Source organism: Dreissena polymorpha, chromosome 2 (genome assembly GCF_020536995.1).
Source record: "Dreissena polymorpha isolate Duluth1 chromosome 2, UMN_Dpol_1.0, whole genome shotgun sequence".
In the NCBI taxonomy this organism is placed as follows: Eukaryota; Metazoa; Mollusca; class Bivalvia; order Myida; family Dreissenidae; genus Dreissena; species Dreissena polymorpha.
Window position 1 is genome coordinate 51,990,392 of NC_068356.1, and position 18,682 is coordinate 52,009,073.

The 18,682-nt window shown below is 35.2% G+C and overlaps 4 protein-coding genes across 11 annotated transcripts in view; 2 read left to right on the plus strand and 2 right to left on the minus strand.

Moving 5' to 3' along the window:
- Window positions 1-18,682, minus strand: part of LOC127867016 (uncharacterized) — a 489,213-nt gene that overhangs the window by 439,480 nt on the left and 31,051 nt on the right. The window lies entirely within an intron of this gene.
- LOC127867021 (uncharacterized) overlaps window positions 1-18,682 on the plus strand; it is a 443,681-nt gene that overhangs the window by 408,621 nt on the left and 16,378 nt on the right. The gene's annotated exons all lie outside the window — the stretch shown is intronic.
- The window catches only part of LOC127867019 (dihydrofolate reductase-like), a 148,252-nt gene that overhangs the window by 43,932 nt on the left and 85,638 nt on the right, over window positions 1-18,682 (plus strand). The window lies entirely within an intron of this gene.
- LOC127867023 (uncharacterized) lies at window positions 1,406-16,940 on the minus strand. 5 transcript variants are annotated; one of them, XM_052407950.1, is made up of 6 exons: window positions 16,740-16,940; window positions 16,170-16,268; window positions 13,434-13,568; window positions 3,576-3,660; window positions 2,468-2,823; window positions 1,406-1,872 (listed from the first exon to the last, which is right to left on the minus strand). In XM_052407950.1, the coding sequence occupies exons 4-6, from the start codon at window positions 3,648-3,650 to the stop codon at window positions 1,839-1,841; spliced, it is 465 nt and encodes a 154-aa protein (XP_052263910.1). In that variant the 5' UTR covers window positions 3,651-3,660; window positions 13,434-13,568; window positions 16,170-16,268; window positions 16,740-16,940; the 3' UTR covers window positions 1,406-1,838. The 5 variants fall into 5 exon arrangements, 4 of the variants coding, with proteins under 4 accessions (XP_052263910.1, XP_052263909.1, XP_052263911.1 ...); XM_052407949.1 differs by lacking the exon at window positions 16,740-16,940 and adding an exon at window positions 16,577-16,733; XM_052407951.1 differs by lacking the exons at window positions 16,170-16,268; window positions 16,740-16,940 and adding an exon at window positions 16,577-16,733.

An 18,682-nucleotide genomic window follows, 5' to 3' on the forward strand; every position in this document is an offset into this window, starting at 1 on the left:
AATTAATAAATTAATATAATGCTTAGACGTGCGATTATAAAAATGCATGACTCGCAACATCGACCATTTTAAGTGAGGCGTGATTACTTGCAAATAGGCAAAAAGTTAGCGGAAAAAGCACGAAATCTGATTTTAAAACAAAAGAAAAAATTCGCAAAACATATATTTCAGATTTTATAAATAAAGTTAGGTCAAGCCAGAATGACACTTTACGCCAGAACGTCATTATAGCACAAGTACAAACAAACCTGATGGTTCCGAATAATTCAAATGCACAGTTTAGCAAAAGCGTTGTATGCTTATTGCACACTTGTTGTTATAATAAACTGGTTAAGTTTGAGTTTTAATAAACAGGCGAAATACTACCTTTGCATCGGAAAAAACAAACAAGTTCGCTAAAAATATCAATGCACAAAGCGAAATGATTTCACACAAGGAAATGACGACGCAATTTTAACTCGAAAATTGTATAACTATAAGCAATAGCATCAGCAGTATCGGCATAGACATAACCAATAGCGCTATTTCCACCAGCGCTACATAAAACACATCCGCAAACACAACCACTTTTAACAATAGCAAAACTTCATCAACCAATATTAACATCACCAATTTAGTAACACAACTTGTACATACAATGCAACAACAAAAACGTATGTAATCATTATAAGCATTATGAACAAATAACATCATGGCGACATAAGTCATTAAATAGTGTCATTTAACACATCAATGAAATATCAACATAACTGCATTTTTAAATGTATGGTATACATACACAGGGACAAAATGATATCAGGATGTAATTTCCGAAAGTGGCATAAACGCCATCAATAAGTCGATACAATTATTCATTATGTGAAAAAAAAACAATATAGACTCGATATTACTTAATTTTGTAACACATATACACGATACATTTCACAATTTAATCAAAAGAGATAGCAACAAACACGTTGTTTATATCTGTGCAATGTTATATACATGTAATAGTGACATAAATAATTAACGAGGCAGCATACTACAAAAATGCAAATATTTGTATTCATAATTGCTACAAGAATGTGTTCAATACGCTTCCGACAAAAATGCAGAATACAATATCAGTTTTATTCTCAGGCAGAACACAATAATGCTATTGACAAATTTGCTGCAATCATAATAATACAATATTATCACTCGACTGATGTTCAATTTATACATATACATACACAACACCAATAATAATTCGTCTGAAATTATAGATACTTCATCTTACAATATATCAAATCACAAGATATAAACATAACTCACACGATTACATATGTAGACACCAAGCTAGTAATTACTTTCAGTTTGAAACAAATGCATACCGCGATATGGTTTCCCTAAGCAATATACTAGTATTTATTTTTTATACGATTATATACAAAAACATACCACAACATCATTCAGGTTGTAAACTCACCCCCCTTATATAATCACCCTCAGCGAACCCGCCTCACAATCACATTTACGAGTTCATGTATTGCCTGAATAGTAAAGTCATTAAAATATCACAATCTGCTCAACAATTCGCTTTGACAATATGAACGATGAACGTTATCGCAGTATAAGCAAGTGTTATCCGTAATACAACAACATCATATTTAAAACATCCCGTGCGTTGTTAAATCGACTACCTTCCATAAATGTGCATGAGCTGCAGCAACTCCAGCTCAATTCTTCTCCTGCTGTTCCACCGTAATGGTTCAGGATGAGCAATACGAGCTTGTCGTATCTTTTGAAGTCTTAGTATCATTCTCGGTCCTTCATTAATCATTTCGGTAATTGTTGATATCCATGTACGTTGCTGTTCCTTATCCAGTCCAGAGGTTGCCATCAAATTTCTTTCTGGAATCATATAGTATGGTAGCTCTAAGGTGATCAATGCAACTCTTAGCGCATACAATAATTCAAGCAACCAGTGCAAAATACTTTATTATGAAAGGAGGCTTGAGGATTATTTTCCGCCATCCATAAAACGATGTTTTTCAATGTGTACGATGAAACTTCTTTCTTGCGTGGATGTAGAACATCGTTCTTTATCATTTTCAAAACATACAATTTAATTTGAGTGTCATTAGGATTGTTAACTAGTTCGATCTCACCGGCATTAAAGCACACTCTCCATTCAACATGTTGATATTCACTTCCTTTAAATCAAAGAACTGCCCAAAGTGATACCAACTGCTGAACGTCTTCCGGTGGTGGTCAGTGTCGAGGTCTTGCGGCCCATTTTGACAGGATGTTGGGACAGTAGTAACGTAATGCATGAACTAAGTCATTGTGCAAGTTTCCCTGCAATGTACTAGGCCTTGACGGTCCCGCACGCTCATGACGCACCATGCCCTCCGTCAAGGTATCGTTCGACCAGTTAGTAACAAACAAGTCACTGCTCAAAAGTTCGCGACCATACCCGTCGTCACAAAACGCATGATTTACTTGCCTGATAATTGTTTTACCACGTCTCTCCAATAGCAGTCCACAGTGTCCATGGTAGCTCATGCGGCTGAGTGATCTCAACACAGTTATCTCCCCAGGAAAGGTACTTGCATTGACATCATCATCTAAACAGATCACTCTATTAAGTACAAGCATTGCATCAAAATCACTTTCCAGATAGTTGCTCAGCCCCTTAGCCTTGCTACCCGTAACAATCAACGTTGCCGCACCACATGACCGTGTAGTCGTAAGCCTGCCCCACTCCCTGTATGCGTCTCTCCTTGCCTGTATGATCTCCGGTCCGTATCCGAGCAAGCTTATCAGAGTGCATGTCTCAACGGAGGCATTTCCCCACTGTATCTAAAACAACGTTAAATAAGAAACATGCTACATGCCATACATAACATTATATCGTTATTCGTCAAATAAATCAGTATATTCTCAGTTAATAATTCAATAGTCGGTACAAGTAGTGCCACCTTGAATATCTTAATCAATTGAATTAAGAGGATTAAAATATAGACACTGGGAATATATACGATAATAAACGGAGCGTTGCTATATTCATGAAATTAATTCATCAACATATACTGTATAAATCTATATTATATGAAATTGTAACAACAGAACAATATGTTCTATAAATATTAATATTACACTTAAATTGATTTGATTGAAGATGCATAATTTAACGAAATTATATAAAGTTTTTTTTTGCAAATACACTATCTTGATATTCAAACAGTTATTTAATTATTTGAGTGAAAACTTTGAAACACCGTGTATCGTACTTTGCCACGTGCAGTCAATTATAATGTAATTTTTGAAGATATGTGAGAACTGTTGTATTCATTGTTCATGTTTCACATTTTTTATAGAAGTTAAGTGTTTAATGTGGGACCAATTCGTATTATGCAGTATACATTTAACGTTGTTCTTTTGTCTAAAGCTGTTATCTTATACCTGCCTTAAGTAATGCAAACATTAACCATCTATATTCATGAAATGTCATTTACCAATATCATTTCGGGGACACATACATCTGAACCTGAAACTATGCGCTAATTGTCATTTTGTATTTGAAACAAACTATACTCGACTTGTCATCTTACCAGGTCTTGTTGGCTGACACTGCCCTGTCTATGGAATCCTTTTGGTTCAGCAAGTCTCGAGTCACTTTTAGCCATCGATACAGTGCTGCAGTAAGACCTTCGATAAGCTTTTATTTTGTTTAATTGTCACGAAATAAGAAGGAGTTAATAATAGCAAGATCACAAATACGTATACTTGTACTTATCTGGTCATAGCTGACATGTTTCAGTATATAAATAAGTTAAGTAATGCGTAAAAACGTTAATAATACAACTTTAAATATAAAGTGCGAATAAGATGGCGTCTGCTCGTGTAAAATATACGTCTTTTATGAATCATGCCTTATCTTATACATAATAATTGTTGTATAGACCTAGCCAGGTCATATGCATGTTGAGTGACTTTACTGAATTCAACAAAATTACACCATTGAATATATTTCGGCGAGGATAATGAATACTTTTATGAAAGTACCACGGCCTCTTATATATCCCAACCGTTCCAATAAATGGTAGTAAATTTTTATCGAATATTAACTTGCTGATATCGTAACTTACAAAAGCGTTTTTTTCAACTATTAATTTACGCTCGATTACATAACAATCCTAATAGTGGGGTCATATGGTGAAATGATTGTTCACTTTTTGATAAAAGCAACAAACTTGGCAAATTTGTAGATTTAAGTATTTTATTCAATTTAACCTATGGACCCATCTCCAATTTTCAACATGGCCGCCTTTTTCAAGATGGCCGCCAAAATTTAGGAAATTACATGTTACTGCCATATTTGATTGAAATATTCTGTTTTTAGCATTGAAATTAGCTGTTTTATGTTACTAATTAATTAAAATATGTTTCTACATGAAACAAATGATTTAAATATTGCATATAAGTCAAAATGGCTTCCAAAATGGCCACCTAAAGTACAAAAAATAGGATTTTCCTAATCAAATCTATAATTTTAATACTCATTGAACGTATGTTATGTAAGCAAGTGTTTTTCTTTTTTTGTATTTACATATACCTTAATTTGTATTATATTCTTAACATATTGTGTCAGTCCTTAAATAAAGAAATAACTGCATTGAACGAGTTCACACTTCCAGACCTTAAAGCTGCCTTAAAATCTAACCGCGGTCACATCCTCCACCACATATGGTGCTTGTATTCAGTGAAATTGTTCACTTTTTTGATAAAAGCAACACAACTTTGCTCATTGGTAGTTTAAAGTTTTTAAGACAAAATAGGCTATTGACCCAATAAATATTTTTCAAAATCACCGCCAACCTAAACAAAAAAGGAGAAAATATCGAGGTGCAGATTTTTTGTTGCGATCGTTTACTAATCAAATTAAATATTACAATACTTTATTACTAATTATGCTGATAATCAAAAATCTTCGCAAGAAAAACATTTATAAGAAGTATTTTGTTAATTTTGTACTTTTTGTAAGGTCAAAAGGTAATATATTTTTTTGGGGGGGAATTATGCTTTTTTGGCAAATATTGATTTACTTTAATAACAAATAAATCCCTAAAGCAGATTATCATGGTCCGAGAGCCCACTGGTGTTTATTGCAAGTTATGAGGCCAAGAATGTTTGTGTATATTTGAAAAGAGAATTGTATAACTTTCCAGAAAACCCATTTCTTAAGTGTCACAGCCGTGCACATCTATGATTTTTTTGGTAAAATCATTCAAAATCGAATGTTTTCCCTCTGATTTATGGAATAATAAAATAAATAAACATTTTCAGTCATGGCAATTTACACAGTGTTTTAGTTTTGGGGTATTAAATAGGTATCAGAAACCTTTCTGATAATTCATTAATAAAAATAATTTTCCATGTATTTTTTTAAAGATACAAACCACAAAATTTCGCATTTTATTTTTGTAAATTTGCTCATTTTTCAAATTTTAATTCTGCGATTTCTTTTACCAAGTTAACAATTTCCAACATATTTGTCTATTCAGTGTTTTAAAAACACGCATATGGCCTCCTTGTTTCATTCTAACAACGACTTTTGTATCAACATCTATTAGTGATTTTGGGTGGAAATGAATAAAATCACAAACAAAACTGCTGATTTCTGGAATAATTTGATTTAATTAGATTTATAAGACATTTGATCATAATAATAATCAAATATTGTTCGCATATATACAATTGCATGTAAGATCACTCTAAACAAACAATGCATATAAGATCACTCTAAACAAACAATAAAATGACCGCAGTGTTATTATAGGTCAAAGCCACTATTTGTTACAGTTTATGTAGGTTAAAAGCCACTACATTTTAACTATTTAGCTGTTTAGACCATTTTTCAGGTTTTAGTTCCTCGAATTTTTACTAAACTGAAATAATTATCAAAATAGTAGTCTAACTATTGTATTAAAAACACACAAAAGGGTCTCCTGATTTAATTGAAACAAGAACATTTTTTGAATGACGACTTTAAGTGAGATTTCATGAACAATACACGAAATCAAACACAAAACTGCTGATTACTGGAATAATTTGATATCGTGCTCTTTAAAAACCCAACAATAGCATTCAATTAACCCATTTATGCCTAGTGGACTCTCCCATCCTTCTAAAATGGATCAATTTATTTCTAAAATAAGGCAAGTCTAGCATATTCGTTTCTATATTTAGAATATTTTTACAGAAATTCCTTTAAGCAAACAGCGCAGACCCTGATAAGACGCCGCATCATGTGGCGTCTCATCTTGGTCGACGCTGTTTGCCAATGCCTTTTTTCTAGACGCTAGGCATAAATGGGTTAAAAAATATAGTGAAACAACACGATAGTGTTATGAAGTGTATTCAGTCCATAATTAAAAAATAACATTTTAGCAGGAATAAACTTGAGTGGGAGTTTTTTCATTTCACGTAAATTTATTTCATTTCGGATGATAATGATTTCATTAAATAGCACCAATTAACAATGAACGAAGTTGAAAAAATCTGTACACATAAATATTGTGTCGTTTGTTTTTGTTACATACTGCGGAGCACTTTAAAGGAATGGTAATATACATTAAATCTCACGGAGGGATGAAATGGTGTTTACATGTAACATATAATGAAGCAAACTTATGAACAAAATAAAACAAAGTCGTTTTTAAAAGTGGATAACACTGATATTGCGAAAAGAAAACATTTCTGGCAAAAATTAAGTATAATAGGTCAAATAATTTTATGTGTACTGTAATATATTATTTTTCACGTTTTGTCATACTCCACTAACAAGTCACTACATTCTATAGTATATAAATGAGTAGACACTATCCGAAGAAAATTAAGTAACGTGTAAGTAATCGGAAAGGAATGAATTTCATTGAAAGACGATTTTGAACAGAATAATTGTCGTTTCTAGTTGCCCAATATATAATTTATGTGTACATATGTGCGCAGAGGCAAACTTTAAATTGACGACAAAAAAAGACGTCGAATAAGTTATGAAAAGACAACGTTTCGCTGTCTTGTCTCTTTACGCCTTTAAAGGAGCCTTTTCGAGTTTTGGTTAATTGACAAAATTTAAAAAAGTTCTTTCGGATTCTCACATTTTCGATTTAGTTATGATATTTGTGAGGAAACAGTAATACTGAACATTAACCATGCTCTAATATAGCCATTATTTAAAAACCTGAAAAGTATAAAGCGTTGCAACGCGAAACGATTGAATAAGTTGGAGAGTTCTATTGTTGTCGTTATATTTTGTGAAACTACGATGATTGCTTATATATAGTATACAATACATCTCGAATTGTATGCGGAAGGATGGTCGAGGGGTCTAAGTGGTAGACTTTCTACTCTAGGACTCCAGGGGTCAGGGGTTCGAGCCCTGTTGAGGGTTACTATTGTAATTTTATTCTTGATTTTTCACTGAAGCTTTTTATAGCAAATGTTTACATTTATCAATAGAAAACAGTAAATGACAAACATCAAAACATGCCAAAATCTGTGAAAAGGCCCCTTTAAAAACGATTTCGCTCACGATCATTATTTGACACAGAAAGCATTAATGTGAAAATAAATTGCATAAAACACGAGAACACTCCTAACATAATTATGCATAAACATGGCTATAAGTAGCGAGAGTAATGAATATATATATATATATATATATATATATATATATATATATATATATATATATATATATAAAAATTGGAGAAATATGCTGTTCAAACAGTGCTAATTACATATTTTATACATATGCCCTAGCGCTTTCGACTTTTCGTCTTCATCAGGGGCTTGTCAACACAGATATGGTTGTACATGCAATATTGGACAGTGGAAAGTTCTAAAAATAGATAATTCAAAATTGATTGATCGAAACTCACCGATAAAAACGTGCACTCGCCTAGAGCCGTGTCCGTATTGTTACAGGCTTATTGAATGTTCGTAGTGATTTACAATAGACTGGCTCCAGACTCATTTTAGCAATGAGTCACGCAGAAAACATTTGACATCTGCCAAAACACAACCCTCTAAAATATGATGTATGTGTTTTGAAGACTCCATTATGTGTCATTTTTTGTTTATTCCATATGGAGCAAGGGTGTTCAGTCGCCTTATCCAATATGTCTCCCGCGACTTGCGTTGCTCGTCGGACCACTGTGTATTTGCTTCTATACAATTCAGAATGATATTGTCAAACGAGTGGTCCGATTTGCTGAAATGTGCGGCAACGGGAGACCTATTGAATTTGCGAGTTTTCCAGTCGGACCTATGCAGATTCATGCGTATGTTCAATGCCATTTTTGTCTCGCCAACATATTGCTTGTTACATATACTGCACGTCATCAGGTATACGGCATTTGCAGTTTTGCAGTTATGTTTACCTTTAATGGATGAAATGGCACCAGATGTGGCTTTGAAAGTATTTGATGGGCGCATCATTTTGCATGTTTGGCACCGACTGGTGCCGCATGGTTTTGATTCTCCAAGAACAGCTTCTTCGGATTTTGGTGTTATTTTGGCACGTACAAGAATGTCCCTGATACTTTAGGGTCTTCTGTATGCCAAAATGGGCTGTTCAGGAAATGTACGTTTAAGCTTGTTTGATTTTTCGATTGTGGTCCAGTGGCGGTCAATGATGTTTTTTATTTTTGGTAGCCCTGGATGGTAAGTGACCACAAACGGTATGCGAGTGTTTGGCGTTTTGCTTTTGAATTGGAGTAGGTCCTCCCTATGTATATTGCCGGCTTTGGTTATGGATTGGGATACGTTCGTGTCATTGTACCCACGTCTGCATAATTGGTCGGATAGCTCCTTTGTTCGGATTTCAAAATCTGATTTTTGGGTACAAATCCGCCGTATTCGAAGGGCTAAGCTAAATGGTATATTCCTACAGCAGTGTGGTGGATGGCAGCTTGTAGGTAGAAGGTACTGGTGGCTATCTGTGGGTTTTGAATAAAGGTCGGTTATAAGACTGTTGCCCTCAATTCGTGAGACAGTATCTAAGAAAACGTGTTGTGTATTAGATATTTCGCTGGTGAACTTAATTGATTTATGGAAGTTGTTGGCAAGTTCAAGGAATATTTTGAGGTTGTCTTGTCCATGAGACCACTGCATGTCTATATCGTCTTTGAAACGTAACCAGCGATAAGGTGTCAATGGTACCGCCTTCAGGAGCTGTCCTTCGAGATGTCCCATGAAAATGTTGGCATATGATGGTGCCATTTTAGTTCCCATTGCTGTACCTTGTATTTGGAGGTAATGTACCCCATTGAACTCAAAGTTATTACATTTCAGGATAAGGGTCAGTAAATCCACTAATGTTTTTGTTGAAGGATCTTTTATGTCTCTTGTTTCCCAAGCATGTTTGCAGGCCTCAATGCCTTCTTCGTGGGGAATGTTTGTATAAAGAGATTCAACGTCCATGGAGACAAGTAATGTGTCACTTGGTAGAGTGTCGGATGATGCTTTTATGTTACACTCTGGAGAAATCAGCGAAAAAAACTTCGACTATCTCTCAGTCACCAACCCCAGAGCTGGCCGATTTTATCTTTTACCAAAAATACACAAACCCGGCAACCCTGGTCGTCCAATTGTCTCAGCGAATAGCCACCCAACTGAACGGATTTCGGAGTTTGTGGATTATCATCTCAGACCTCACGTAGTAAAACTTCCGTCGTATGTAAAAGATACAACAGACTATCTTACAAAAGCATCATCCGACACTCTACCAAGTGACACATTACTTGTCTCCATGGACGTTGAATCTCTTTATACAAACATTCCCCACCAAGAAGGCATTGAGGCCTGCAAACATGCTTGGGAAACAAGAGACATAAAAGATCCTTCAACAAAAACATTAGTGGATTTACTGACCCTTATCCTGAAATGTAATAACTTTGAGTTCAATGGGGTACATTACCTCCAAATACAAGGTACAGCAATGGGAACTAAAATGGCACCATCATATGCCAACATTTTCATGGGACATCTCGAAGGACAGCTCCTGAAGGCGGTACCATTGACACCTTATCGCTGGTTACGTTTCATAGACGATATAGACATGCAGTGGTCTCATGGACAAGACAACCTCAAAATATTCCTTGAACTTGCCAACAACTTCCATAAATCAATTAAGTTCACCAGCGAAATATCTAATACACAACACGTTTTCTTAGATACTGTCTCACGAATTGAGGGCAACAGTCTTATAACCGACCTTTATTCAAAACCCACAGATAGCCACCAGTACCTTCTACCTACAAGCTGCCATCCACCACACTGCTGTAGGAATATACCATTTAGCTTAGCCCTTCGAATACGGCGGATTTGTACCCAAAAATCAGATTTTGAAATCCGAACAAAGGAGCTATCCGACCAATTATGCAGACGTGGGTACAATGACACGAACGTATCCCAATCCATAACCAAAGCCGGCAATATACATAGGGAGGACCTACTCCAATACAAAAGCAAAACGCCAAACACTCGCATACCGTTTGTGGTCACTTACCATCCAGGGCTACCAAAAATAAAAAACATCATTGACCGCCACTGGACCACAATCGAAAAATCAAACAAGCTTAAACGTATATTTCCTGAACAGCCCATTTTGGCATACAGAAGACCCAAAAGTATCAGGGACATTCTTGTACGTGCCAAAATAACACCAAAATCCGAAGAAGCTGTTCTTGGAGAATCAAAACCATGCGGCACCAGTCGGTGCCAAACATGCAAAATGATGCGCCCATCAAATACTTTCAAAGCCACATCTGGTGCCATTTCATCCATTAAAGGTAAACATAACTGCAAAACTGCAAATGCCGTATACCTGATGACGTGCAGTATATGTAACATGCAATATGTTGGCGAGACAAAAATGGCATTGAACATACGCATGAATCTGCATCGGTCCGACTGGAAAACTCGCAAATTCAATAGGTCTCCCGTTGCCGCACATTTCAGCGAATCGGGCCACTCGTTTGACAATATCATTCTGAATTGTATAGAAGCAAATACACAGTGGTCCGACGAGCAACGCAAGTCGCGGGAGACATATTGGATAAGGCGACTGAACACCCTTGCTCCATATGGAATAAACAAAAATGACACATAATGGAGTCTTCAAAACACATACATCATATTTTAGAGGGTTGTGTTTTGGCAGATGTCAAATGTTTTCTGCGTGACTCATTGCTAAAATGAGTCTGGAGCCAGTCTATTGTAAATCACTACGAACATTCAATTAGCCTGTAACAATACGGACACGGCTCTAGGCGAGTGCACGTTTTTATCGGTGAGTTTCGATCAATCAATTTTGAATTATCTATTTTTAGAACTTTCCACTGTCCAATATTGCATGTACAACCATATCTGTGTTGACAAGCCCCTGATGAAGACGAAAAGGCGAAAGCGCTAGGGCATATGTATAAAATATGTAATAAGCACTGTTTGAACAGCATATTTCTCCAATTTATTATTACTGCTTTCTGTTCTTGCATCCGTTTTGGATCCAGTGTTTTAGAAAGATTCATTCGTTGGTGTTTAATATATTTTTTCTCAACCATATATATATATATATATATATATATATATATATATATATATATATATATATATATATACTATAGAATTGGTTCAGAAACTGAAAATTGATTTAGACTTAGTGTATTGCTTACAGAGGAATATGGTTAAAAATTACCATTAAATGTCCAAAATAGTCACACACAAAATATCCGCTTTACTATACTTACTATTTTCAGTTTTATTTAACTTTATTGTTATTTTTACTCGTAAGCGGTAGTTCAATATAATGAGATATTTTAACGCTGGTCCATTCCTCGAAGGTTATCTGCTTCAAGCTACGCTCGATTGTCCGCAAATTAAATAAGATAAAAGCTGACGCAATGATATCCGAACGTGTCCGATGTTCTGCGATGTAGCGACTATTAGATTAATTGTATGATCCCACTTTCATATGGATGGATTTGCCAGTTTTCGTCCTCTACGAGCACACATGCCTATTTTGACCAATGTCAACCGGAATATATCATTATATACCTGACTTTAATGTAATGATTGTGTTATGAGCTTATGTGTTTGAGTTATACTATGTCAAACATGTCGGCTGATAAATAAGAAATTATTAAAAATAACGAGATACAAATTTTGAATATGCATTCGAATATTTCCCGCCTATAATCTAGAACGCTGTCACGTCACGCAATCTTTCGTGGTATTATAATCGGTCGGAAACGACACTTCCTTACCAGACTTAGCGAATGCGCACGCACTTCTGAAGCTTGCCGCATAAGGCGTAAGGGTTCGAAACAAATATTGTGTTTCTTAAAGTGAAAGACAACACATATTTTACCGTTTATTGTAAAATAATAAGATTTGATAATTTAAGCGTAAAGCCATTTAACCTAAAGTATATCTTCAAGTGCAAATGTTTTACGGGCGACTTAAAAACTATAGCATCAGCGATACCGTAGGCCCCACGAAATGTCCACAAAAATGTCGCTCTTTTTAACGGAGCTAGTTTTTTACAAGGCTGCTCCTTTTTTGTTGTCCTTGATTAACTATTTCTCTCTACTCCGCTCAACCGATAATAATTAATATTTCAGATTGCGATATTATTGCTCGATTGAAATGTGTCTATCGTTGCATAGATTTGAGTAGGAGATCCTACTTTTTGTACTTTAGGCGGCCATTTTGGAAGCCATTTTGACTAATATGCAATATTTAATTCTTTTTTCTTTTCTTGAAGAAACATATTTTACTTAATTTAAAACATAAAACAGCTAATTTCAATGCCAAAAACAGAATATTTTAATCAAATATGGCAGTAACAAGTAATTTCCTAAATTTTGGCGGCCATCTTGGGGGCCATCTTGAAAATGGCGGCCATCTTGAAAATTGGAGATGGGTCTATAGCTAAAATTGAATAAAATACTTTTATCTACAAATGTGCCAACAATTCCACTGAATACAAGCACCATATGATCCCGCTATAAGCTTATATGAAACGCTATCGAGTCCGTTTCCTTGGTGTCTGTGGGGGAGATCTAAAGAACGCTCCCACAGTGAGGATCGAACCCGTGACCTCCCGATCGCTAGACAGACACCATATCCACTACGCAACGGCGATCTTAAAGTGTGTGTTCGAAGCCACGAAATAAACTACTAGTAAAATAATACAATCGATGAAGTGGGAACATTTATTTATAATGTGCACTTACCTGCTGCAATGAACAAAAGATAACATTAGTACATGGAGTTGTATGTAATGCATTGTCCTGCTATCTCGTTATGTTTATGTCTAAAATACCAGAATACATTTCAATTCATAACATATTGAACGATAATATCATTATGATTACTTATTACAATGCCATTCAATTTTATACCGTGTCCGAGACCAATCAGTAAGGTTGTTCTCCGGCGCGGAATGTTTGCAAACTGGAGTATCGTACGTGACTTGTACTGATATGACATGTGGACCGCCAAGCAGCTAGCTGTATCAAGAGTTTTCAGATGTCGTCCTGCAAAATAATAAGAGAATTCTTTCCGCAATAAAAAAATAAACATTTTAAAAAGCATCTGCAACATTTGATATTTTATACTTTTTAGTATAAATGTTAAGGATTATAAATAATTATTTATAGAATTAGTTTGACACTTCATTTTGAAACAACACGAGAAACGATGTAAATGTCTACACACATGCAGTTTGCTTAACGAAAGGGACGTTATCTGAACAATCAAATGCGTGAATACATGTTATACTGTCAGTTTGCTATCGGTGAAATGCCGAATTAATATAAGTAAACTTTCAACATGTACTGAGAATATAAAATGATATCAACTCGGTTATATATTTATGCTGCTTTTGAATTTATTTTGGAAGTTGTTAAATTAACGCATTATTTTCGCCGGTGCCATGTTATTTTACAATGAACATTTACCGTGGAAACATATGTTAATCTCGTAATCACCGTAACAGGAATACACCTTTTTAGGACTCAGTGCGCATGAGATTCAAGTTAAAGTTAACACAGGGCACATACAGACGCCTCACAAAACTTGGATTTCAACATTTAAGCTGTTAACTTGAATTATTGGACGCTAGTTCAGTGTTTATTCAGCGATATTTATCAATGCAAACTGACTCGTTGTGTATGGTAGCCGCGCATGGGCCCCTGTACAACAACACTTTCCACAAACAGAACGCGATGCAAAGGCATGTGTCTTCAGATACCAGCACGTTTATCTACGCCAGTTTGGGTTGAAATTCACATAAATCACATATCATAAACACCTAAAATCAATGTTTAACCGCATAAACGAAATATAAAAAAGCCGACTTAATACTGGGCAATTTAAATCGAAAGCATACAACTTCACAGTGAAATATCGCTTGGAGATTTTCGATTGCTGCTCACGACACTTAATGGAAGCAAACAACACAAGTAATTTTACCGATGATTACGTACATTTTCAAGCAATATCGGCAGTTTAAATGACACAAGCATAAATAACCGCGACCGCGAGCAGAGATGAGATGTTAGGTCACTTATTCCATATCAAAAACACGTGGCACACACAATCAATGAAAAATAAACATATTTATCGACGTTACCGGTCTTTGGCTGATTAACTAACCACAGCGAACATTGATGATCAATGTGTGAGACACCTTTTTCAATTATGTGTATACCAGGAGTCATATAACGGTGATTACGCAATGTTAAGTATATGTGACTACATCCGATTCAAACGTACCATCATTAACGGATTAGCCTGCCATGCGGTACGCGAGATAATTTTAAAAGACCCACATAAATTGTTAGTCTATCAGGACATTGCCGCTACACAACAAAATTGATTAGATCGTCATTACCACAAATATGGTTTATTACTTGTGCGAGTTAATGTTCAAATACCTATATGCACGACAATTACGCATTTAAGCAGTTAATATATATGTAAGTATCCATTTAATACCTCTAGCTCGCATGTAGTAAAACATAAATTTGACAAGCGGGAAATGCGTTTTGATCAGATGTATAATTGTTTGATTATATATATATTCCAAATTAATCGTGTAAATGAACCAGTATGTCTGGAGACGCTTAACTTCTAATAGCGGTAGAAATCGGCGTTGTTTACGTATAGACACGGGACATCCCATACAGGACCCGAGTTTATCATTGTTTGGTTAAAATACCAATGTAGACTTGATAGTGTCGAGTAAATCAACATAATCAACTCGACCGAACTACGTAGAAAGCCCATACAGTGATATTTGTACTTGAAGAAATTGTATTGATAATTGGAATTCAAAGCATAATACAATCGGACATCGGAAATACTGATTATTGAATTAATGGATTGTTTATAATTAATTTAATTAAACAACAAGACCGTAAAAATTAGACCGAATTTTTCCATAATAATATTTAAGTTAAGCAGTGTTATTTATCTGAAAGTAATAAATTGTTTTATGTGTAATTTCTATTCTTCAATCCTTGAACTTCGTTGCCATGAATTTTCATTCCGCAACCCATGAACTTGCCGATTTAATTTGGTATTTTATTAAAAATATATTTTACTTGTTATTACACATTTGCCAAACGTTTTACGGAATTCATACCGAATTGGACAGTAAGTGCCATGGCTTTTGATAAGTAAAATACGTAACTTCCATTGCAGGAAAAAACATTTAAAAATGGAATAGTGTATTTTTGTCCAATTTGCAAAACTCTCACTTTGGAGAATAACGTATACTTTAAAGTATGTTAATATTAATTTAAACTTGCGCTGTTGTAAACAAGAGAACTGAACTGTAGAGAGTATAATGTAATTATAAATTGCTGACGTGCCTTTAGCCCTCGGATATATCAGGTCATTTTGTTAATTGTGAACATAATACTTAATATAATCTGGATAAGCCTTACCGATCGCGGTTGATTACAGCCCAATATATCCAGTCAAATCTTTGCATTCGTCAATGTAGCATTTAGATACAATATACAGTTTTAGCGTTATCATAGGCGTACCAACATTTGAAATACACACGCACACATAAACACATATTAAGTTCGGAACACAGGCTTATAAAACAAACACATCTTCGGGCATACCTGAACATCAATCAGTCTGCAATCCGCCATGCATTTTGAACGATGCATCAGTCATTTATACTTCTCAATAAACAAGTTCAACCCCATGAGGGGAATCCCCTTGAAAAGAGAGACGGTTATTTTTAGAAATGCGTTCCTATGTCAGACATTACAAATATGGGTGTGTTTCATCTCACCATCGCATAAATTAATTACAGTTTACAAAGCTATCGCATTACTTGTAAGCCGAGCACACACAAAATAAACATAGACTTATATTACACCAAACATTTATATTTTCCTTTTAAAATGAAAGGTCACTTTCGATTTCAAACTATGAACAATGAGTTTAACAGCGGTATATTTTAACTATTGCATAGCCTTCGCGTTTTACGTAGAATTCGTACGCGAAAATAATAAATCCTTACCATAAATGACACAATTTGAGAAAAATAGTTAATAATAATATCACAATTAGTTCACTTAAACTATACACTTCGTAATAAGACGAACATGTCCAAGTGGTTATTTCCCCTATCGATAACAGAAAGGTAAGATATAAGTAAAACACGGTCTTTTTAACGTTTCAACCTCTGTGTAATCCTAGTCGCAATAGCAACCACGCCCCGATGGTTGATTCGAATATTTCGGTAATAAAACTATGTTGATATTAGGTTTTAGTTTAAATATAGTAACTTGTTCGTGTTTGACTGTAAACAATTTATTAAACGTTAACGTATGGAAAAGGTTAAAACATAATGAATTGCATACTATACAAAACGCTACATAAAATAAATCCCGACCCGATAGGAATGTTTACTTGTGAATGTAGTGGCTACAGTGTATTTGTTTTGCAAGAGAACTTCGATGAAAAGTGTGATAAAGTATCACCATAAAACGAAAGCATTTATCTAGAGGTTCAATATTTCAAAAGTCATATGTTTTGTAAGATTGGTTTTACTTAAGTGTGTTGTCGTTCAACGATAAGCCGTACTCATTTTAAGAAACGGCTTCTCTTATGGATCTAGTCACCGATATTAAATGAGTTTTATTTTTAAATCGGGGCTCTTTCTATAATTAGTAAGTGGAGATTATTTTTATAATATTGAAGCGCGTGGTTATTTATATAGTATTGTAGCATGGGGCTATTTCTATAGAATTGTAGCGCGGTGCTATTTCGATTATATTATAGCGCGCGGTTCTTTCTGCAGTTTTGTAATGGTGGGTTTTTTCTGCAGTATTGTTGCGTAAGGCTCATTCTGTAGGATTATAGGGCTCTACTCTTTCTATAATATTTTAGCACGGGGTTCTTTGTGATGTATTGTCACTCGGGGCTCCTTCTTTATTATTGTTGTTAGCGGCTATTTCTATAATATTGTAGCGCGCGGTTTGTTTCATTGTATTGTAACACCTGACTCTGTGTGCAGTATTAAGTTTTGTACACTTTATGTAGTATTGTAGCGCGGGGCGCTTTCAATAATATTGCTCGCACTGCTTTTGCTATAGTTTTGTATTGTGGGAATCTTCTATCGTATTATAGCTCGATGATTTTTGTATAGTATTGTAGCACGGAGGTCTTTCTATAATATTTTAGTGCGGGTCTCTTTGTATAGTATTGTAGCGCGGGACTATTTGTATAATATTGCAGCGCGGGGATCTTTCTATACTATTTAATTGCGGGGCTCTTTGTGTAGTATTGTGGCGCGGGGTATGTTCTAAAGTGATGTAGCTTAGTGCCCTTTCTGTAGTACATGTGTATCCTAGCGCGGGATCATTCTACAGTATTTTAGCGCGGGGCTCTTTCTATAGTATTGTAGCGATGGATTCTCTCTGAAGTAGTGTAACGTCCATCTTCTTTCTTTCTAAAGTATTGTAGCGTGGAGCTATTTATGTAGTTTTGTAGCGTAAAGATCTATTTTTTAAGACTTGTAGCGCGGGATGCTTTCTTTAGAATTGTATTACGGGATTATTAATATAGAGTTAAAGTATGAAGCGTTCGTTTTCTATAGTATTGCAGCGCCGAATTATTTCCATCGAAATGTTGCGCGGGACTCTTTATATATAGGACTATAGCGCGAGATTCTTTATTAAGCATTGTGGCGGGAATCGCAATTTAGTACTACAGCGCAGGGAGCTTTTATGTAGTATGGTATAGTTGGGCTTTTTCTGTAGTATTGTAGCACGGGACTCTTTCTGTATTATTGTAGCGCGGGACTCTTGCTTTGTTAGGTAGACTGATTAGTGTGAGTTGCTTTTAATCCAGAGATCTCCGTATAATTCAGTTTATCCTATATGTATAGAGGCCTTACTCTGATCCAGAGGTCACCGCATAGTTCAGTTTAATCTATATGTATATAGGCCATACTCTGATCCAGAGATTTCCGCATAGTGCAGTTTAACCTATATGTGTATAACCTTACTCTGATCCAGAGATCTCCGCATAGTTCAGTTTAATATATATGTATATAACCTTACACTGATCCAGAGATCTCCGCATAGTTCAGTTTAACCTATATGTATATAAGTCTTACTCT

Bases quoted from the DNA above. Each gene is read 5' to 3' on its own strand.
- LOC127867023 (XM_052407950.1), bottom strand. From the start codon at position 3,650: ATGGCTAAAAGTGACTCGAGACTTGCTGAACCAAAAGGATTCCATAGA. The intron at 2,824-3,575 runs GTAAGATGACAA...ACGTTGTTTTAG, and splicing joins GTGTCAGCCAACAAGACCTG to ATACAGTGGGGAAATGCCTC. The intron at 1,873-2,467 runs GCAAGTAAATCA...ATATGATTCCAG, and splicing joins CGTGGTAAAACAATTATCAG to AAAGAAATTTGATGGCAACC.